Here is a 16954-nt window from a genome sequence, read left to right as displayed (position 1 = left end):
ATTTCCCAGCCCTGTTCCCACCCAGCTGCTCCCAATCCCATTTCCCATCTGTTCCCAATCCCATTCCCAGCTGCTCCCAATCCCATTCCCAGCTGCTCCCAATCCCATTTCCCATCTGTTCCCAATCCCATTTCCCAGATGTTCCCAATCCCATTTCCCAGCCCTGTTCCCAATCCCATTTCCCAGCTGCTCCCAATCCCATTTCCCATCTGTTCCCAATCCCATCTCCCATCTGTTCCCAATCCCATTTCCCATCTGTTCCCAATCCCATTCCCAGCTGGTTCCAATCCCATTCCCAGCTGGTTCCAACCCCATTTCCCAGCCCTGTTCCCATCCAGCTGGTCCCAATCCCATTTCCCAGCTGCTCCCAATCCCATTCCCAGCTGCTCCCAATCCCATTTCCCATCTGTTCCCAATCCCATTTCCCAGCCCTGTTCCCAATCCCATTTCCCAGCTGCTCCCAATCCCATTTCCCAGCTGCTCCCAATCCCATTTCCCAGCTGCTCCCAATCCCATTTCCCAGCCCTGTTCCCAATCCCATTTCCCAGCTGCTCCCAATCCCATTTCCCAGCCCTTTTCCCACCCCCGGAGCAGGACTGGGAGGCTGGGAAATCCCTGGAATGTTGTCCCAGCCCACCTTGGCCTCGTCCAGCTCTGCCCTCTCCCGGGAGAGCAGCTGATCCCGGAGCTGCCGCTGCTCCCGCAGCTCCTTCCGCAGGGAATCCGCCCGGGATCGCTCGGCCCGGGCCCGGCGGCGCTCCTGGAAGGGCAGGGGGGGCTCCAGGGATCGATCCCACCCGGAGCGCTCGGGAACGGGAATGGATCGGGAATCACCTGCTCCAGGAGCTGTTCCCGCTCCGCCAGCCGCGATTCCAGGGAAGCCACGGCCTCCTGGAGCCGGTCCCGCTCCCGCTGCTGCCGGCACAGCCGCGCCTGGAGCGCTGGGACACGGAAAACCGGGATTGGGGGGCTGGGAACTGGGAATGGGGTCATGGGAACTGGGAATGGGGTCATGGGAACCGGGAATGGGGTCATGGGAACCAGGAATGGGGTCATGGACAGCGGGAATGGGGTCATGGGAACAGGGAATGGGGTCATGGACAGCGGGAATGGGGTCATGGGAACAGGGAATGGGGTCATGGGAACAGGGAATGGGGTCATGGGAACTGGGAATGGGGTCATGGGAATCGGGAATGGGGTCATGGGAACTGGGAATGGGGTCATGGGAACTGGGAATGGGGTCATGGGAACTGGGAATGGGGTCATGGGAACCGGGAATGGGGTCATGGACAGCGGGAATGGGGTCATGGGAACCGGGAATGGGGTCATGGGAACTGGGGATCCTGGGCAGCAGGAATTGGATCCCATTCCCAGGCCTTTTCCAGCCCTGGCTCCCGGCCTTTGGAACCCTGGGAGCGACTCATCCCGGTTTTCCAGGGGGATCCCAGAGGGGGAGCAGGAGCAGCCACGGCCCCTCCAGGGCTGAGCCGGACACAGAGCCTGCGGAGCTCAGGGAATTCCCGGAATCTCAGGGAATTCTGGGATCTCAGGATCCCCTGGGACACCACGGGGCTGCCTGGATTCCCTGGGATCAGCACCGGGAATCCCTGGAATGAGGCGCGTGGAGGGAACGTTACCTGAGAGCTGCTCATCCCGCTCCGGGGACAGGGGGGGATCCCGGGATTTGGGGGGATCCTGGGAGTGATCCTGGGAGTGATCCTGGGGGAGATCCTGGGATTGATCCTGGGGGGGATCCTGGGATGGTCCCGGCATCTCCTGCTGCTCCTCCCCCACCTTCCCACAGCTCCTGAGAAGGGATCAGGATAGGATGGATGGGATGGGATGGGATGGGATGGGATGAGATGGATGGGATGGATGGGATGGACTGGGATGGACTGGGATGCCCTGGGAATGCCCCCAGGCTCAGGGGATCTCTGGGGGTACCTGTGGGGCCCCTCCCCCAGCTCCAGGTGCCGCTGCCGCCTCTGGACACTGCCCAGGGAGAGGCTCCGCTCCAGCTCCAGCGCCCGCACCTGCGGGAATGGGAATGGCAACGGGAACAGGGACCCCCCACGGGTGACACCCCACCCCTGGGTGACCCCCCACAAACGGGTGACCCCCACCCACAGGTGACCCCCCCCAAGGGTGACCCCCCACCATCCCACGTGGTGAACCCCACCCACAGGTGACCCCCAAGGGTGATCCCCCATCCCACGGGTGACCTCCCAAGGGTGACCCCCCACCCACAGGTGACCCCCTGGGCCCCACCTGGAGCTCCAGCTCCGCCACCCGGACCTGGAGACTGAGCAGGGAATAATCAGGATGGGCCGGGAATGCTGGGAATGCTCCGGGATCCCTCTGGAATGGCTGGGATGGGAATGGTCCTGGATCCTGGAACAGCTGAGATGAGAGAGATCCTGGATCCTGGAATGGCTGGGCTGGGAATGCTCCTGGATCCTGGAATGGTCGGGCTGGGAATGCTCTGGGATCTTGGAGTGGCTGTGATGGGAGAGCTCCTGGATCCCTCTGGAATGGCAGAGCCCCTGGATCCCTCTGGAATGGCTGGGATGGGAGAGATCCTGGATCCCTCTGGAATGGCTGGGATGGGAGAGATCCTGGATCCCTCTGGGATGGCTGGGATGGCAGAGCCCCAGGATCCCTCTGGAATGGCAGAGCCCCAGGATCCCTCTGGGATGGCAGAGCCCCAGGATCCCTCTGGAATGGCAGAGCCCCAGGATCCCTCTGGGATGGCAGAGCCCCAGGATCCCTCTGGAATGGCTGGGATGGGAGAGACCCTGGATCCCTCTGGGATGGCTGAGATCCTGGATCCCTCTGGAATGGCTGGGCTCCTGGATCCCTCTGGCATGGTTGAGATCCTGGATCCCTCTGGGATGGGATAGATCCTGGATCCCTCTGGAATGGCTGGGCTCCTGGAACTGTGTCCTGCTCTCCTGGAAGTTCCCTGCTCTCCTGGGAATGCAGCCCCAGCCCCTCCCCCAGCCCTTTTCCCAGGATCCCAGAGGGTCGGGAATGTCTCTCCCGGGCCTTGGCCTGGGCCCTTTTCCGGGCCAGGGCCGAGCTCAGCCAGTTCTGATCCCGCAGCTCCGATCCCGGGAAATCCTCGGCCCCGGATCCCAGTCCTGGGAAATCCTCATTCCTGGATCCCAATCCTGGGAGATCCTCATTCCTGGATCCCAGTCCTGGGAGATCCTCGGCCCTGGATCCCAATCCTGGGAAATCCTCATTCCTGGATCCCAATCCTGGGAGATCCTCGGCCCTGGATCCCAGTCCTGGGAAATCCTTGTCCTTCAATCCCAATCCTGGGAGATCCTTGTCCTTGGATGCCAATCCTGGGAGTTCTTCGTCCTTGGCTCCCAATCCTGGGAATTCCTCATTTTTGGCTCCCAATCCCAGAAATCCCTTGTCCTTGGCTCCCAGTGCCGGGAATTCCTCGTCTTTGGCTCCCAGTGCCAGGAATTCCTCGTCCTTGGCTCCCAATCCTGGGAATTCCTCATCCCTGGCTCCCAATCCCGGGAATTCCTCGTCCTTCAGCCCCAGCCAGGCGGCCCCGGCCCCGCCCCCCCTCAGGGAGGGCCTTGGGGACTCCCTCGGGAAGAGGCCGATCCCGCCGGGAATCCTGCGGGAAACGGGGGGGCTGAGGGGGGAGGGACACGGGAATATTGGGAGAGGGGGATGGTGGGATAGTGGGATATTGGGATAGTGGGATAGTGGGATAATGGGATAGTGGGATAGTGGGATATTGGGATAGTGGGATAGTGGGATATTGGGATGGTGGGATAGTGGGATATTGGGATGGTGGGATACTGGGACAGTGGGATAATGGGATAGTGGGATATTGGGATAGTGGGATATTGGGATACTGGGATAGTGGGATGGTGGGATATTGGGACAGTGGGATACTGGGATAGTGGGATATTGGGACATTGGGATAGTGGGATATTGGGATACTGGGATAGTGGGATGGTGGGATATTGGGACATTGGGATATTGGGATAGTGGGATATTGGGATGGTGGGATACTGGGACAGTGGGATACTGGGATATTGGGATATTGGGATGGTGGGATATTGGGATATTGGGATGGTGGGATACTGGGACAGTGGGATACTGGGATATTGGGATATTGGGATGGTGGGATACTGGGACAGTGGGATACTGGGATATTGGGATATTGGGATGGTGGGATAGTGGGATATTGGGACATTGGGATATTGGGGACACCGGGGGGTCCCCCCCTACCTGAGCCCCCTCCTCCGGCCCCGCCGCCCCTCGGAGGCCACGGAGGGCTCGTAGGATCCCAAGGGAAAATCTGGATCTTCCCACGGCCCTGCCCGGGAAAAGTGCCTGGTCAGAGCCTGGAAAAGCCCCTGGAAAAGCGCCTGGAAAAGAGCCTGGAAAAGAGCCTGGAAAAACCCCTGGAAAAGAGCCTGGAAAAGCATCTGGAAAACAGCCTGGAAAAACCCCTGGAAAAGAGCCTGGAAAAGAGCCTGGAAAAGAGCCTGCCTGGGAATTCCCCCAGGGATTGGGCCTTGGGAAACAGCCCTGCCCTGCTCCTCCTTCCTGGGAATTCCCGCTGAGATTGAGCCTTGGGAAAACACTCCTGCCCTGCTCCTCCTTCCTGGGAATTCCCACTGGGATTGTTCCTCTGGGAAACAGCCCCACCCTGCTCTTCCCGTGGAATTCCCACCTGGAATGTGCCCCTGGAAAGCCCTTCCTTAACCCCCCCTCCCAGGGCGCTTCCCACCTGGCTGCTCCAGATCCGTGGGATCCAGTTCGGATTTTCCCTTGGAATCCATCCCGGATTTTCCCTTGGGATCCATCCTGGGTTCTCCCTTGGGATCCATCCCAGATTTCCCCTTGGGATCCATCCCAGGCTCCTCCTTCTCCATCTGCTCCAGGATTTTGGCTCTTCCCCTGCGGAGCTGTGGGCTGGGAACACCGGGAATGGAGGGACATGGGGGGGGACAGGGGGGACATGGGGACACAGGGGGGACATGGGGAGGTGGCACCCCCTGTCCCTGTCCCACTGTCCCCTCCCCTGTGTCCCTGTCCCTCCCTGTCCCCTCCCCTGTCCCTCCCTGTCCCCTCCCTGTCCCCTCACCTGTCTGTCATTCCCGTCATTCCCGGGGCTTTCCCGGCTCCTCCCAGGGAATCCACCAGGTCGGTGACGTCACCCCCGGGGGGGACACCTGGGGGGGGAGGGGCACCTTGGGGACATCCCATGGGAATCACTGCCCTGGGAATGGGGACTGATCCCATGGGAATCACTGCCCTGGAACTCTGATCCCATGGGAATCACTGCCTTTGGAATCTGATCCCATGGGAATCACTGCCCTGGGAATGGGGACTCTGATCCCATGGGAATCACTGCCCTGGAACTCTGATCCCATGGGAATCACTGCCCTGGGAATGGGGAATCTGATCCAATGGGAATCACTCCCTTTGGAATCTGATCCCACAGGAGCTGCTCCAGGGGAAAGGCCCAGTGGAATTCCCGGTACCTTCCTGGGGATCCAGCGGCTTCCCGAGGCTTTTCCCGGTCCCAGCTCCCGCCAGCCTGGGCCTGGATCGGGAGATTCCCAGGATTTCTGCATCCAGGTCATCCAGGTCCTGGGGAGAGAGCCCAAGGGGAGGAATTCCGACCCAACATTGGGAATTCCACCCCAAACATCGGGATTTCTGCACCAAACACCGGGAATTCTGCCCCAAACATCGGGAAATCTGCACCAAATATCAGGAATTCCACCCCAAAGGTTGGGAATTCTGCCCCAAAGGTTGGGAATTCTGTCCCAAGCATCAGGAATTCTGCCCCAAAAGGCTGGGAATGCTACCCCAAATGTTGGGAATTCTGTCCCAAGCATTAGGAATTCTGCCCTAAACATTGGGAATTCCACCCCAAAATGTTGGGAATTCTGCCACAAACATCGGGAATTCTGTCTCCAAACATTGGGAATTCCACCCCAAATATTGGGAATTCTGACCCCAACATCGGGAATTCTGCCCAAGGGTGGGGAATTCTGCCCCAAACATCAGGAATTCTGTCCCCAAACATTTGGAATTCCACCCCAAACATTGGGGATTCTGCCCCAAAGGTCGGGAATTCTGCCCCGAAGGTTGGGAATTCTGCCCCAAACATTGGGAATTCCACACCAAACATTTGGAATTCTGACTCCAAAATTGGGAATTCTGCGCCAAACGTTGGGAATTCTGCCCCAAACTTTGGGAATTCTGCCTTGACCTGTCCATAAAAAGTTGGGAATTCTGCCCCCCAAAGGTCAGGAATTGTGTCCCAAAGTTTGGCAACTTTGCCCAAGAAGGTGGGAAATTCTGTTCCCCAAAAAGTTTGGGAATTCTGCCCAAAAAAGTTGGGAATTCTCCCTTCACCTGTCCCCAGAAAGTTGGGAATTCTGTCCCAAAGTTTGGGAATTCTGCCCTCACTCACCTGTGTCTCTCCCAGATCATCTCCAGGGGATTTCCCGCCAGGATCCTCCTCCAGGACCCCCCTGTGACAGGGATTTGGGATTTGGGATCAGGGATTTGGGATCAGAGGTCTGGGATCAGGGATTTGGGATCAGAAGTTTGGAATCAGGGGTTTGGGATGAGAAGTTTGGGATCAGAGGTTTGGGATCAGGAATTTGGGATCAGGGGTTTGGGATCCAGAGTTTGGGATCGGGGGGATTTCAGATCGGGGGTCTGGGATCAGAAGTTTGGGGTCAGGGGGATTTGGGATCAGGGGTTTGGGATCAGGGGGATTTGGGATCAGGGGTTTGGGATCAGGGGTTTGGGATCAGGTGGATTTGGGATCAGGGATTTGGGATCAGGAGTTTGGGATCAGGGATTTGGGATCAGGGATTTGGGATCAGGGTTTGGGGTCAGGGTTTGGGATCAGGGGTTTGGGATCAGGGATTTGGGATGGGGGAGATTTGGGGTCAGGGGTTTGGGATCAGGGTTTGGGATCAGAGGTTTGGGATCAGAGGTTTGGGATCAGGGATTTGGGATCAGAGGTTTGGGATCAGGGGGATTTGGGATCAGGGATTTGGGATCAGAGGTTTGGGATCAGGGATTTGGGATCAGGGGGATTTGGGGTCAGGGATTTGGAATCAGGGATTTGGGATCAGGGGTTCGGGATCAGGGATTTGGGATCAGGGAGATTTGGGATCGGGGATTTGGGATCAGGGAGATTTGGGATCAGGGTTTGGGATCACGGTTTGGGATCAGGGTTTGGGATCAGGGATTTGGGATCAGGGGTTTGGGATCAGGGGCTTGGGATCAGAGGTTTGGGATCAGGGATTTGGGATCAGAAGTTTGGGGTCAGGGGTTGGGATCAGGGGGATTTGGGGTCAGGGTTTGGGATCAGGGGTTTGGGATCAGGGGTTGGGGGGCTGAGCACTCACCTGGGGCTCACCTGGGGCCAGGTGAGTCGGGATCCGCGGGAAGGGGGAACGGGAGGATCCTCTGGGAACGAGGGAGGGGTCAGGGAGGGGCTCGGGGACCCCCCGGGGATGCAGGGCAGGGGACCCCGGGACAGGAGAAACCCCCCCAGGGGACCCCAAGCTCAGGTGATCCCAAGCTCAGCTGTTTCCCCCAGGTGATCCCAGCTCAGGTGATCCCAGCTCAGGTGATCCCAGCTCAGGTGATCCCAGCTCAGGTGATCCCAAGCTCAGCTGTTTCCCCCAGGTGATCCCAGCTCAGGTGATCCCAGGACAGGTGATCCCAGGACAGGTGATCCCAGCTCAGGTGATCCCAAGCTCAGGTGTTCCCCCCAGGTGATCCCAGCTCAGGTGATCCCAGGACAGGTGATCCCAGGACAGGTGATCCCAGGACAGGTGATCCCAGCTCAGGTGATCCCAGTTCAGGTGATCCCAGCTCAGGTGATCCCAGTTCAGGTGATCCCAGCTCAGGTGATCCCAGTTCAGGTGATCCCAGCTCAGGTGTTCCCCCCAGGTGATCCCAGCTCAGGTGTTCCCCAGGTGATCCCAGCTCAGGTGCCCCAAGCTCAGGTGATCCCAGCTCAGGTGATCCCAGCTCAGGTGATCCCAGCTCAGGTGATCCCAGCTCAGGTGTTCCCCCCAGGTGATCCCAGCTCAGGTGATCCCAGCTCAGGTGTTCCCAGCTCAGGTGATCCCAGGACAGGTGATCCCAGCTCAGGTGTTCCCCCCAGGTGATCCCAGCTCAGGTGTTCCCCCCAGGTGATCCCAGCTCAGGTGATCCCAGCTCAGGTGATCCCAGCTCAGGTGATCCCAGCTCAGGTGATCCCAGCTCAGGTGTTCCCTCCAGGTGATCCCAGCTCAGGTGATCCCAGCTCAGGTGACCCCAGCTCAGGTGTTCCCCCCAGGTGACCCCAAGCTCAGGTGTTTCCCACAGGTGATCCCAGCTCAGGTGATCCCAGCTCAGGTGATCCCAGGACAGGTGTTCCCCTCAGGTGACCCCCAGCTCAGCTGTTCCCCCCAGGTGATCCCAGCTCAGGTGATCCCAGGACAGGTGATCCCAGCTCAGGTGATCCCAGCTCAGGTGTTCCCCCCAGGTGATCCCAGCTCAGGTGATCCCAGCTCAGGTGATCCCAGCTCAGGTGATCCCAGCTCAGGTGTTCCCCAGCTCAGGTGATCCCAGGACAGGTGATCCCAGCTCAGGTGATCCCAGCTCAGGTGAACCAAGCTCAGGTGATCCCAGCTCAGGTGTTCCCCCCAGGTGCTCCCAGGGTGGATCCAGAGGGTCCCACCTTACCATCAAATCCCAGGAGATCCCCGAGCACGTCCTCGACGGAATCTGGGATGGGACACGGACCAGGTGAGCTCCCGTGGGACCAGGTGGGACCAGGTGGGACACCTTTCACACCCCCCTGGATCCCCCCCGGGCTCCCCCCTCGCCCCCCACTCACCATGGCTCATCCCAGCGGATCCCAGCAGATCCCAGTGGATCCCAGCAGGTCCCGGTAGATCCCAGTAGATCCCAGGTCATTCCCAGCCCCGCCGGAGCCTCCCCCTGCTCAGGACCCCCGGCCTGGGGGGAGGGGACAGGAGAGGAGGGGATGGTTCTTTGGGGGTCCCTCCCGTCCCTCCAGGGGGGTCCCAGGGGCTCCTGAGGGGTCTCTGGGGGTCCCGGGATTTCCCCCCCCCCCTCCCTCCCAGGGGTCCCTCGGTCTCCTCCCTGCTCGGGGGGTCCCGGGGGGTCCCTCGGCCTGTCAATCCCTCCCAGGGGGTCCCGGGGGGGGTCCCGGGGGTCCCTGACCCATCAGTCCCTCCCGGGGGGGGTCCCTCGGCTCGTCAGTCCTTCTCGGGGGGTCCCGAGGGGTTCCGGGGGGTCCCTCTCGGGGGGGGGTCCCGGTCCCCCCTCCCCTCACCCCTCCCCGCTCAGGCCGTGGGCGCCGCCATCTTGGTCGGTTGCCATAGCGACGGCGCTCGTGGAAGGCCCCCTCGCACCGCCCCCAGCCACGGGGCTGCCCCGCGCGCCGCCTGATTGGAACGGCGCCCGCAGCACCCCCCGGAATCGCGGGAAGAAACAAAGCCCAAAAGTCGCCCGGAGTGCGTTTATTCACAGCGCAGGGGCCGCGGGGGGTGATTCCCCCCGTCACGCACCCCCCTTGCCGTTGTTCGGCTCGTTTTATGCAGTATAATATTATATATTAATGAGTTGTGTTAGATATACATTAATTGTGCTCCATTTGCATGAGCTGTGCCAGCGAATTCCAGACAAGTGGGAGAGGGAATCATCACCATCCACCACTCCTATACCTGCGCCTTGGAACGCCCCTTGGGGGTTTTCTCTCGGGGGTTTTTGAGATGAAGTAAAAAAAAAAATCTTCCTGGGCTTGAACTTTTCACCCCTGCCCGAAAACTGCTGAGTCGGCACCGCCCAATTAACTCCAAACTGGGATCGTCTCCAGGAGCTTCTCCTTATCAACCTTCAAGGTCTCTTTCTCACGAGCCTCAGAGCCCGTTATCGAAACTCCAAGGTCTTCTGTCCCTGGGAACTCCTCGTTACAAAATTAACTTTACCCTGGCTGTAAATTGGCTCAGCCTGTCCTGATTCCATCTGCAAATCTGCTGGGAAACAACCCCGGCCACGATCTCGGGGCGGTGCTTGGTGTTTGGATCCCCCTTTATGGGTCCCCACGAGCCAAACCCCCCTCAAATCCCGACTCCTCCGTGGGAATATCCCCAAATTCCAGTAAAAACATCCACTAAAGTAGCCCAAGGTCCCCCCAGAAACGTCCCCATATCCCGACACCAACATCCTGATATCCCAAAAAATCATCCTGATACCCCAGTAAAATCATCCTGATATCCCAATAAAAACATCCCAATATCCCAATAAAATCATCCCATAATCCCAATAAAATCATCCCCCAATATCCCAATAAAATCATCCTGATACCCCAGTAAAATCATCCTGATACCCCAGTAAAATCATCCTGATATCCCGATAAAAACATCCCATAATCCCAATAAAATCACCCCATAATCCCAATAAAAACATCCAGGTAAACAACCCCCCGATATCCCAACACAAAATCCCGATATCCCAATAAAATCATCCCAATACCCCAATAAAAACATCCCAATATCCCAATAAAATCATCCCAAACCCCCAATAAAATCATCCCCCAATATCCCAATAAAATCATCCCAATATCCCAATGAAAACATCCCAATATCCCAATAAAAACATCCCATAATCCCAATAAAATCCTCCAATATCCCAATAAAATCATCCCCCAATATCCCAATAAAAACAACCCTGATATCCTAATAAAATCATCCTGATATCCCGATAAAAACATCCAGGTAAACAACCCCCCAATATCCCACCATGAAATCCCGATATCCTGACACCAACATCCCAACATCCCAATAAAAACATCCCAATATTCCAATAAAAACATCCTGATATCCCAATAAAATCATCCCAAAACCCCAATAAAATCATCCCAAACCCCCAATAAAATCACCCCAATACCCCAATAAAATCATCCCAACATCCCAATAAAATCGGTGGATTTTGGGGAGGGGGTCTGGAGGCTTTGGGGGGTCAGAGGTTTTTTTGGGGTGGATGTTGAGGGTCTGGGGGCTCAGGGGGTTTGGGGGGTTGGTGAATTTGGGGAGGGGGTCTGGGGGCTTTGGAGGTCAGAGGTTTTTGGGGTGGATTTTTGGAGGGTTGGGGATTTGGGAGGCTCAGGGGGTTTGGGGGTCAGAGGTTTTGGGGTGGATTTTGGGGATTGGGGGCTCAGGGAGGGGTTTGGGGGTCTGGAGGCTCTGGGGGTCCGAGGGCTCAGCAGATTTGGGGGTCAGAGGTTTTTGGGTGGATTTGGGGGGGTTGGGGAGTCTGGGGGGATTTGGGGACTCAGGGGGTCAGTGGATTTGGGGGTCAGAGGATTTTTGGGGTGGATTTTGGGGGGTTGGGGGGCTCAGGGGGGTCAGCGGATTTGGGGGCTCAGAGGGGTTTTCTGGGGTGGATTTGGGGGGTTGGGGTCTCAGGGGATTTGGGGGCTCAGTGGATTTGGGGGCTCAGAGGTTTTTGGGGTGGATCTGGGGGGTTTGGGGGCTCAGGGGGCCGAGATGATGGCCGGGGCTGTTTCCCATGGGATTTGCAGATGGAATCAGGGCAGGGCCGTGCTGGCTGTGCCGATTGACAGCCGGGATAAAGTTAATTTTGTAACGAGGAGTTTCCAGGGACAGAAATCCTTGGGGTTTGGATAACGAGCTCTGAGGCTCCCTCAGAGGAGGAAGAACCTCGAGGGCTCATCAGGAGAAGCTCCTGGGGACGATCCCGGTTCGGGGGGAGTTGGGTGGTGCTGACTCAGCAGATTTTGGGCAGGGGGGGGGAAAAGTTCAAGCCCAGGAAGATTTTTTACCTCAGCCCAAAGAAAACCCCAAAGAAAACCCCAAAGACCCCCAAAGACCCCCAAGAGAAACCCCCAAGGGGCCATTCCCAGGTGCAGTTGTGGGATTGGTGGATGGCGAGGATTCCGCTCCCACTCTGCTGGAATTTGCTGCCCCATTCCCAAATTTTTCCCTCCCCATTCCCAGTTTTTTCCCTACCCCATTCCCACTTTTCACTCCACATTCCCTGTTTTTTCCCTCCCCATTCCCACTTTTTTCCCACCCCTTTTCCCAGTTTTTCCCTCCCCATTCCCAGTTTTCCCACCCCTTTTTCCATTTTTTCCCTCCCCATTCCCAATTTGTTTTCCTGCACCATTCCCGATTTCTTTTACTGCCCCATTCCCAGTTTTTCCCCACCCCATTCCCACTTTTTTCCCACCCCTTTTCCCAGTTTTTCCCTCCCCATTCCCAGTTTTCCCACCCCTTTTTCCATTTTTTCCCTCCCCATTCCAGTTTCCCACCCCATTCCCAGTTTTCTCACCCCATTCCCAGTTTTCCTGCTCCATTTCCCAGTTTTCCCCCACCCCATTCCTGGTTTTTCCCCACCTCATTCCCAGTTTTTCCCTCCCCATTCCCGGTTTTCCCGAGGCCCAACACGAGGAGACCCCAAAAACACCTTTATTGTTACAAGCGGCTGGAACGGGACGGGGGACTGGGAGGGACTGGGAGGGACTGGGAAGGATTGGGGGGCACTGGGAGGGACTGGGAGGGAACTGGGAGGCACTGGGAGGGACTGGGAAGGAACTGGGAGGGAACTGGGAGGCACTGGGAGCTCCAGGTTCATCCCATCATGGACTGGGAGGGACTGGGAATGTCTGGGTGGTGCCAGAGCTCCAGGTTCATCCCACTGTGGACTGGGAGGGACTGGGGGGCACTGGGAAGTGCCAGGGCTCCAGGTTCATCCCATCATGGACTGGGGGGCACTGGGAGGCACTGGGAGGCACTGGGAGCCGCTATTGGTAGTAGAGCTCCAGGTTCATCCCGTCGTGAATCTCATCTGGAGCGGCAGTCAAGGAAAGGGATTGGGAGTCTGGGATCGAGGGAGCAGTGGATTTTGGGAGGGGGTTTGGAGGGCTCAGGGGGCTCAGAGGATTTTGGGGAGTTTAGGGGAGCTCAGGAGCTCAGAGGATTTTAGGGGGGTTGGGGGGGCTCAGGGGTGGGGTGGATTTTGGGGGTGGATTTTGTGGGGGGGGTTGGGGCTGCCCCTCCCCATGAGGATACAGTCCCCGAGGGTCACGTGGTCCTTGAAGATGGTGTACCTGGGGGGGAGGGGCACGTCAGCCCCTCCCCCAAATCCTGGCACGGTGCCCCTCCCCCTTCCCTCACCTCCAGGGTGCCCCTCCCCACAAAGGCCCTGGGGTGCCCCGTGCCCCCAAACTCTGGGGTGCCCCCAGCCCCAGGTGTCCCCTGTGCCCCCAGCCCCCTCCCCAATCCCAGGGTGCCCCCCACCCCTCAGACCCCTAAACCCCTGTGCCTCCAGCCCCCTCCCAATCCTGGTGCCCCCAATCCCAGGGTGCCCCCACCCTCAGACCCTCCTAAACCCCTGTGCCCCCAGCCCCCTCCCCAATCCCAGGGTGCCCCCCACCCTCAGACCCTCCTAAACCCCCTGTGCACCCCAGCCCCACCCCAGGTGCCCCTTCAGTGACCCCCTCAGCCCCCCTGTGCCCCCCATTCCAGACTATCCCCCTGCCCCCCCACAGGTGCTCCCCAGCCCCCTCAGTGCCCCCCCAGTGCCCCCACAAGCCTCCTTCAATCCCCGGTGCCCCCAGCCCCCTCAGTGCCCCCATCTCCCCCCAGGTGCCCCCATCCCCCTCAATCCCGGTGCCCCTCAATCCCCTCAGTGCCCCCAGGTCCCAAATGTCCTCCCCAATCCCCCAGGTGCCCCCAGTGCCCCCCATTTCTCGAGCCTGATCTTGTCCCATGGGTCCCCCAGCCTCCCAATCCCCTCAGTGCCCCCACAGGTGCCCCCAATCCCCAGGTGCCCCCACCATTTCTTGAGCATGACCTTGTCCCATGGGTCCCCCAGCCCCTCAGTGCCCCGCCAGGTGCCCCCAATCCCCCAGGTGCCCCTCAATCCCCTCAGTGCCCCCCAGGTGCTCCCCATCCCCCACCATTTCTTGAGCACGATCTTGTCCCAGCGGGTGCCCCCATCCCCCTCAGTGCCCCCAGCCCCTCAGTGTCCCCCAGGTGCCCCCCATCCCCTCAGTGCCCCCAGGTGCCCCCCACCATTTCTTGAGCACGATCTTGTCCCAGCGGGTGCCGGTCTGGGCCGCAATCAGCTTCTTCAGGTCCCGGATGGAATCCTCGGGGCTGGGGGTCAAGGAACAACGGGGGAAACAGGAGGACCCCCAGACCCTCAAAAACCCCCCAAATCCCCCAGCCCCTCCAGAGAGGGATACTTGCACTTGACTCGCACCTTCTTCCCCAGGCGGTCGTTACAAACAACCTCGATCATCCTGGGGAGGGGACGGGGGGGAAAGGGGGGAAAATTGAGGGGAAATGAAGGGAAAAAAGGAGGAAAAATGAAGGGAAAAATGAAGGGAAAAGGAAGGGAAAAAGGAGAGGAAAATGAAGGGAAAAGGAAGGAAAAAGGGGGAAAAAATGAAGGAAAAAAGGAGGAAAAATGAAGGGAAAAAGGAGAAAAAGAGGAAAAATGAAAGGAAAAAAAAGAGGAAAAATGAAGGGGAAAAAGGAGGAAAAATGAAGGAAAAAAGAAAGGAAAAGAGAAAAAAATGAAAGAAAAAAGGAAAAATGAAGAGAAAAAGGGGGAAAAATGAAGGGAAAAAGGAGGAAAAAATGAAGGAAAATGGAGGAAAAATGTAGGGAAAAAGGAAGGGAAAAGGAAGGAAAAAAGGGGGGAAAATGGAGGGAAAAAGAGGAAAAATTAAGGAAAAAAAAGGGGGGAAAAGGAAGGGAAAAAGGAGGGGAAATGAAAGGAAAAAGGAAGGGAAAAGGAAGGAAAAAAAGGAGGGAAATGAAGGGAAAAGGAAGGAAAAAAGGAGGGAAAATGAAGGGAAAAAGGAGAAAAAGGAAGGAAGAAGGAAGGGAAAATGAAGGGAAAAGTAAAAAAAAAAAAAAGTAAAAAAAAAAACAACCAAAAAAAAGAAATGGAAAAGAAACAGAAAAGAAGGGAAAGAAAGAAAAAAAAAAAGGAAGGAAAAAGACAGGAAAAAGGAGGAAAAATGAAGGGAAAAAGGAGGAAAAAGGAAGGAAAAAAGGAGGAAAAATGAAGGGAAAAAGAAGGAAAAATTAAAGAAAAGTGAAGGAAAAAATGAAGGGAAAAAGGAGGGAAAATGTGAGGGAGAAGAAAGGGAAAAGAAAAAAAAAAGGAAAAGAAATAGAAGAGAAAAGAAGGGGAAAAAGAGAAAGAAAAAGGAAGGAAAAAAGAAGGAAAAATGAAGGAAAAAGGAAGGAAAAAAGGAGGAAAAAAGAAGGGGAAAAGCAGGAAAAATGAAGGAAACAAAAAGGAGAAAGGAAGGCAAAGAGACCCCTCAGGACCCTTCGGGACCCCCCGAACACCTTCCCGATCCCCTGACCCCCCGGACCCCCCAGACCCCTCAGAACCTCCCGGGACCCCCAAAGGTGCCCCCAGGACCCCCAACACCCCCCCGGTTCATTCTGACACCCCTGAGCCCCCGGACCCTCCAAAACCCCCCGGACCCCCAAAATTCCCCCAGGACCCCCAACCCCCGCGGTACATTCGACACCCCATGAGCCCTCCTGAGCCCCCTGGACCCTCCAGGACGCCCCCGGGACCCCCAGCCCCACCCGGTTCATTCTGACACCCCCGAGCCCCACGGACCCTACAAACCCCCCGGACCCCCAAAATTCCCCAGGACCCCCAGCCCCCCGGTACATTCTGACACCCCCGAACCCTCCAAAACCCCCTGACCCTCAGAATCCCCCTCGGACTCCCCAACCCCCGGACCCTCAAAATTCCCCCAACCCCCCCAGGACGCCCCGAACCCCTCCCGCCGACTCCCACTGGACCCCCAAACACCCCGGACGCCCCAAATCACCCCAGGACCCCAAAATCCCCCAGAACCCCCAAAATCCCTCCTCCGGACCCCTGGATCCCAAAACTCCCCGGAGCCCCCAAAACCCCCCAAACCCCTCCGGGACCTCAAAATTCCCCCTGGTACCTCCTGAGCCCCCTCAGCGCCGCCGCCGGAACCGGAAGTGACGCAGAAGCGGCGGCGACGCCGGAAGTGGTGCCGGGAGGGAGGGCCAAGATGGCGGCGTGGCCTGAGGGGAGAAATGGGGGAAAATTGGGGATAAATGGGGATAAACGGGGGGAATTGGGATAAATGGGGGATAAACTGGGGGAAATGGGGATAAATGAGGAGCAATTGGGATAATTGAGGAGAAATGGGGAGAAATGAGGGGAAATGGGGATAAACAGGGAAAAGGGGGTGAAATGAGAAGAAATGGGGGAATAATGAGGAGAAGTGGCGAGAAATTGGGATAATTTGAGGAGAAATTGAGATAATTGAGGATAAATGGGGGAAAATGGTGAGAAATGAGGAGAAATGGGGATAAATGATTAGAAATGGGGAGAAATGAGAAGAAATGGGGGATTACTGAGGAGAAATGGGGGAATAGAGGGGGAAATTGGGATCAGTGGGGAGAACAGGGATAATTTGGGATAAATGGGGGGAATGAGGTTAAATGGAGGGAATTGGGAATAAATGGGGGGAAAGGGGATAGATGGGGATAAAAGTGGGGGAAATTTGGGATAAATGGAGGAAATGGTGGGAGAAATGGGGATAAATGGGAAGAAATGGGGGAATTGGGGACAAATTGGGGGAAAAGGGGGAGAAATGGGGGAGAAACGGGGGGAACTGGGGGAGAAATGGGGAATTGGGAAGAATTGGGGGATAAATGGGGGGACTGGGGGATGAGGGGGCACCCCCACCCCAGAGGGGCTCCTGGGGGTCCCAAATTCCAGGATCCTCCTGTTCCAGGGGGTCCCAAATTCCAGGGGCTCCCGAATTCCAGGATCTCCCAAATTCCAGGATCCCCCTGTTCTGGGGTCCCAAATTCCAGGATCCTCC

At 57.4% G+C, this 16954-nt stretch overlaps 2 protein-coding genes and 1 long non-coding RNA gene across 6 annotated transcripts; 1 reads left to right on the top strand and 2 right to left on the bottom strand.

The window, feature by feature from the left end:
- Nucleotides 1-637: 637 nt before the first annotated feature.
- LOC126653163 (uncharacterized) lies at nt 638-9386 on the bottom strand (the record flags this gene model as incomplete). Its single annotated transcript, XM_050340690.1, has 15 exons — nt 9250-9386; nt 8900-9021; nt 8746-8787; nt 7416-7476; nt 6464-6524; nt 5523-5631; nt 5123-5210; nt 4766-4950; nt 4261-4348; nt 2409-3637; nt 2269-2375; nt 1945-2033; nt 1638-1807; nt 835-941; nt 638-760 (listed from the first exon to the last, which is right to left on the bottom strand). Coding segments are annotated over exons 2-15 (2469 nt in total), but the record flags the coding sequence as incomplete, so codon positions are not given.
- On the top strand, nt 7679-8666 carry LOC126653162 (uncharacterized). 4 transcript variants are annotated; one of them, XR_007632141.1, is made up of 4 exons: nt 7679-7728; nt 8110-8169; nt 8473-8532; nt 8622-8666. It is a non-coding gene; the product is annotated as an uncharacterized LOC126653162 (long non-coding RNA). The 4 variants fall into 4 exon arrangements; XR_007632140.1 differs by lacking the exon at nt 7679-7728 and adding an exon at nt 7768-7817; XR_007632143.1 differs by lacking the exons at nt 7679-7728; nt 8110-8169 and adding an exon at nt 8382-8415 and having other exon boundaries at nt 8460-8532.
- A 3116-nt stretch (nt 9387-12502) lies between the features above and the next one.
- On the bottom strand, nt 12503-16080 carry LOC126653161 (ubiquitin-like protein 5). The gene is made up of 5 exons (XM_050340689.1): nt 16043-16080; nt 14300-14356; nt 14127-14210; nt 13122-13159; nt 12503-12897 (listed from the first exon to the last, which is right to left on the bottom strand). The coding sequence occupies exons 2-5, from the start codon at nt 14353-14355 to the stop codon at nt 12854-12856; spliced, it is 222 nt and encodes a 73-aa protein (XP_050196646.1). The 5' UTR covers nt 14356; nt 16043-16080; the 3' UTR covers nt 12503-12853.
- Nucleotides 16081-16954: the final 874 nt, after the last annotated feature.

This window comes from Myiozetetes cayanensis, unplaced genomic scaffold (assembly GCF_022539395.1).
Source record: "Myiozetetes cayanensis isolate MyiCay16 unplaced genomic scaffold, myiCay2020 scf925, whole genome shotgun sequence".
Taxonomy (NCBI): Eukaryota; Metazoa; Chordata; class Aves; order Passeriformes; family Tyrannidae; genus Myiozetetes; species Myiozetetes cayanensis.
Note: the sequence above shows the minus strand (reverse complement) of the source record. Positions and strands in the feature narration are given on the sequence as shown.

What these genes read in the sequence shown, in the direction of transcription:
- LOC126653161 (XM_050340689.1), bottom strand. Translation starts at nt 14,355, where the DNA reads ATGATCGAGGTTGTTTGTAACGACCGCCTGGGGAAGAAGGTGCGAGTC. An exon ending in AAGATCGTGCTCAAGAAATG is followed by an intron (nt 13,160 to 14,126) that starts GTGGGGGGCACC and finishes CCTCCCCCCCAG; the next exon opens with GTACACCATCTTCAAGGACC. An exon ending in CCACGTGACCCTCGGGGACT is followed by an intron (nt 12,898 to 13,121) that starts GTATCCTCATGG and finishes CTGCCGCTCCAG; the next exon opens with ATGAGATTCACGACGGGATG.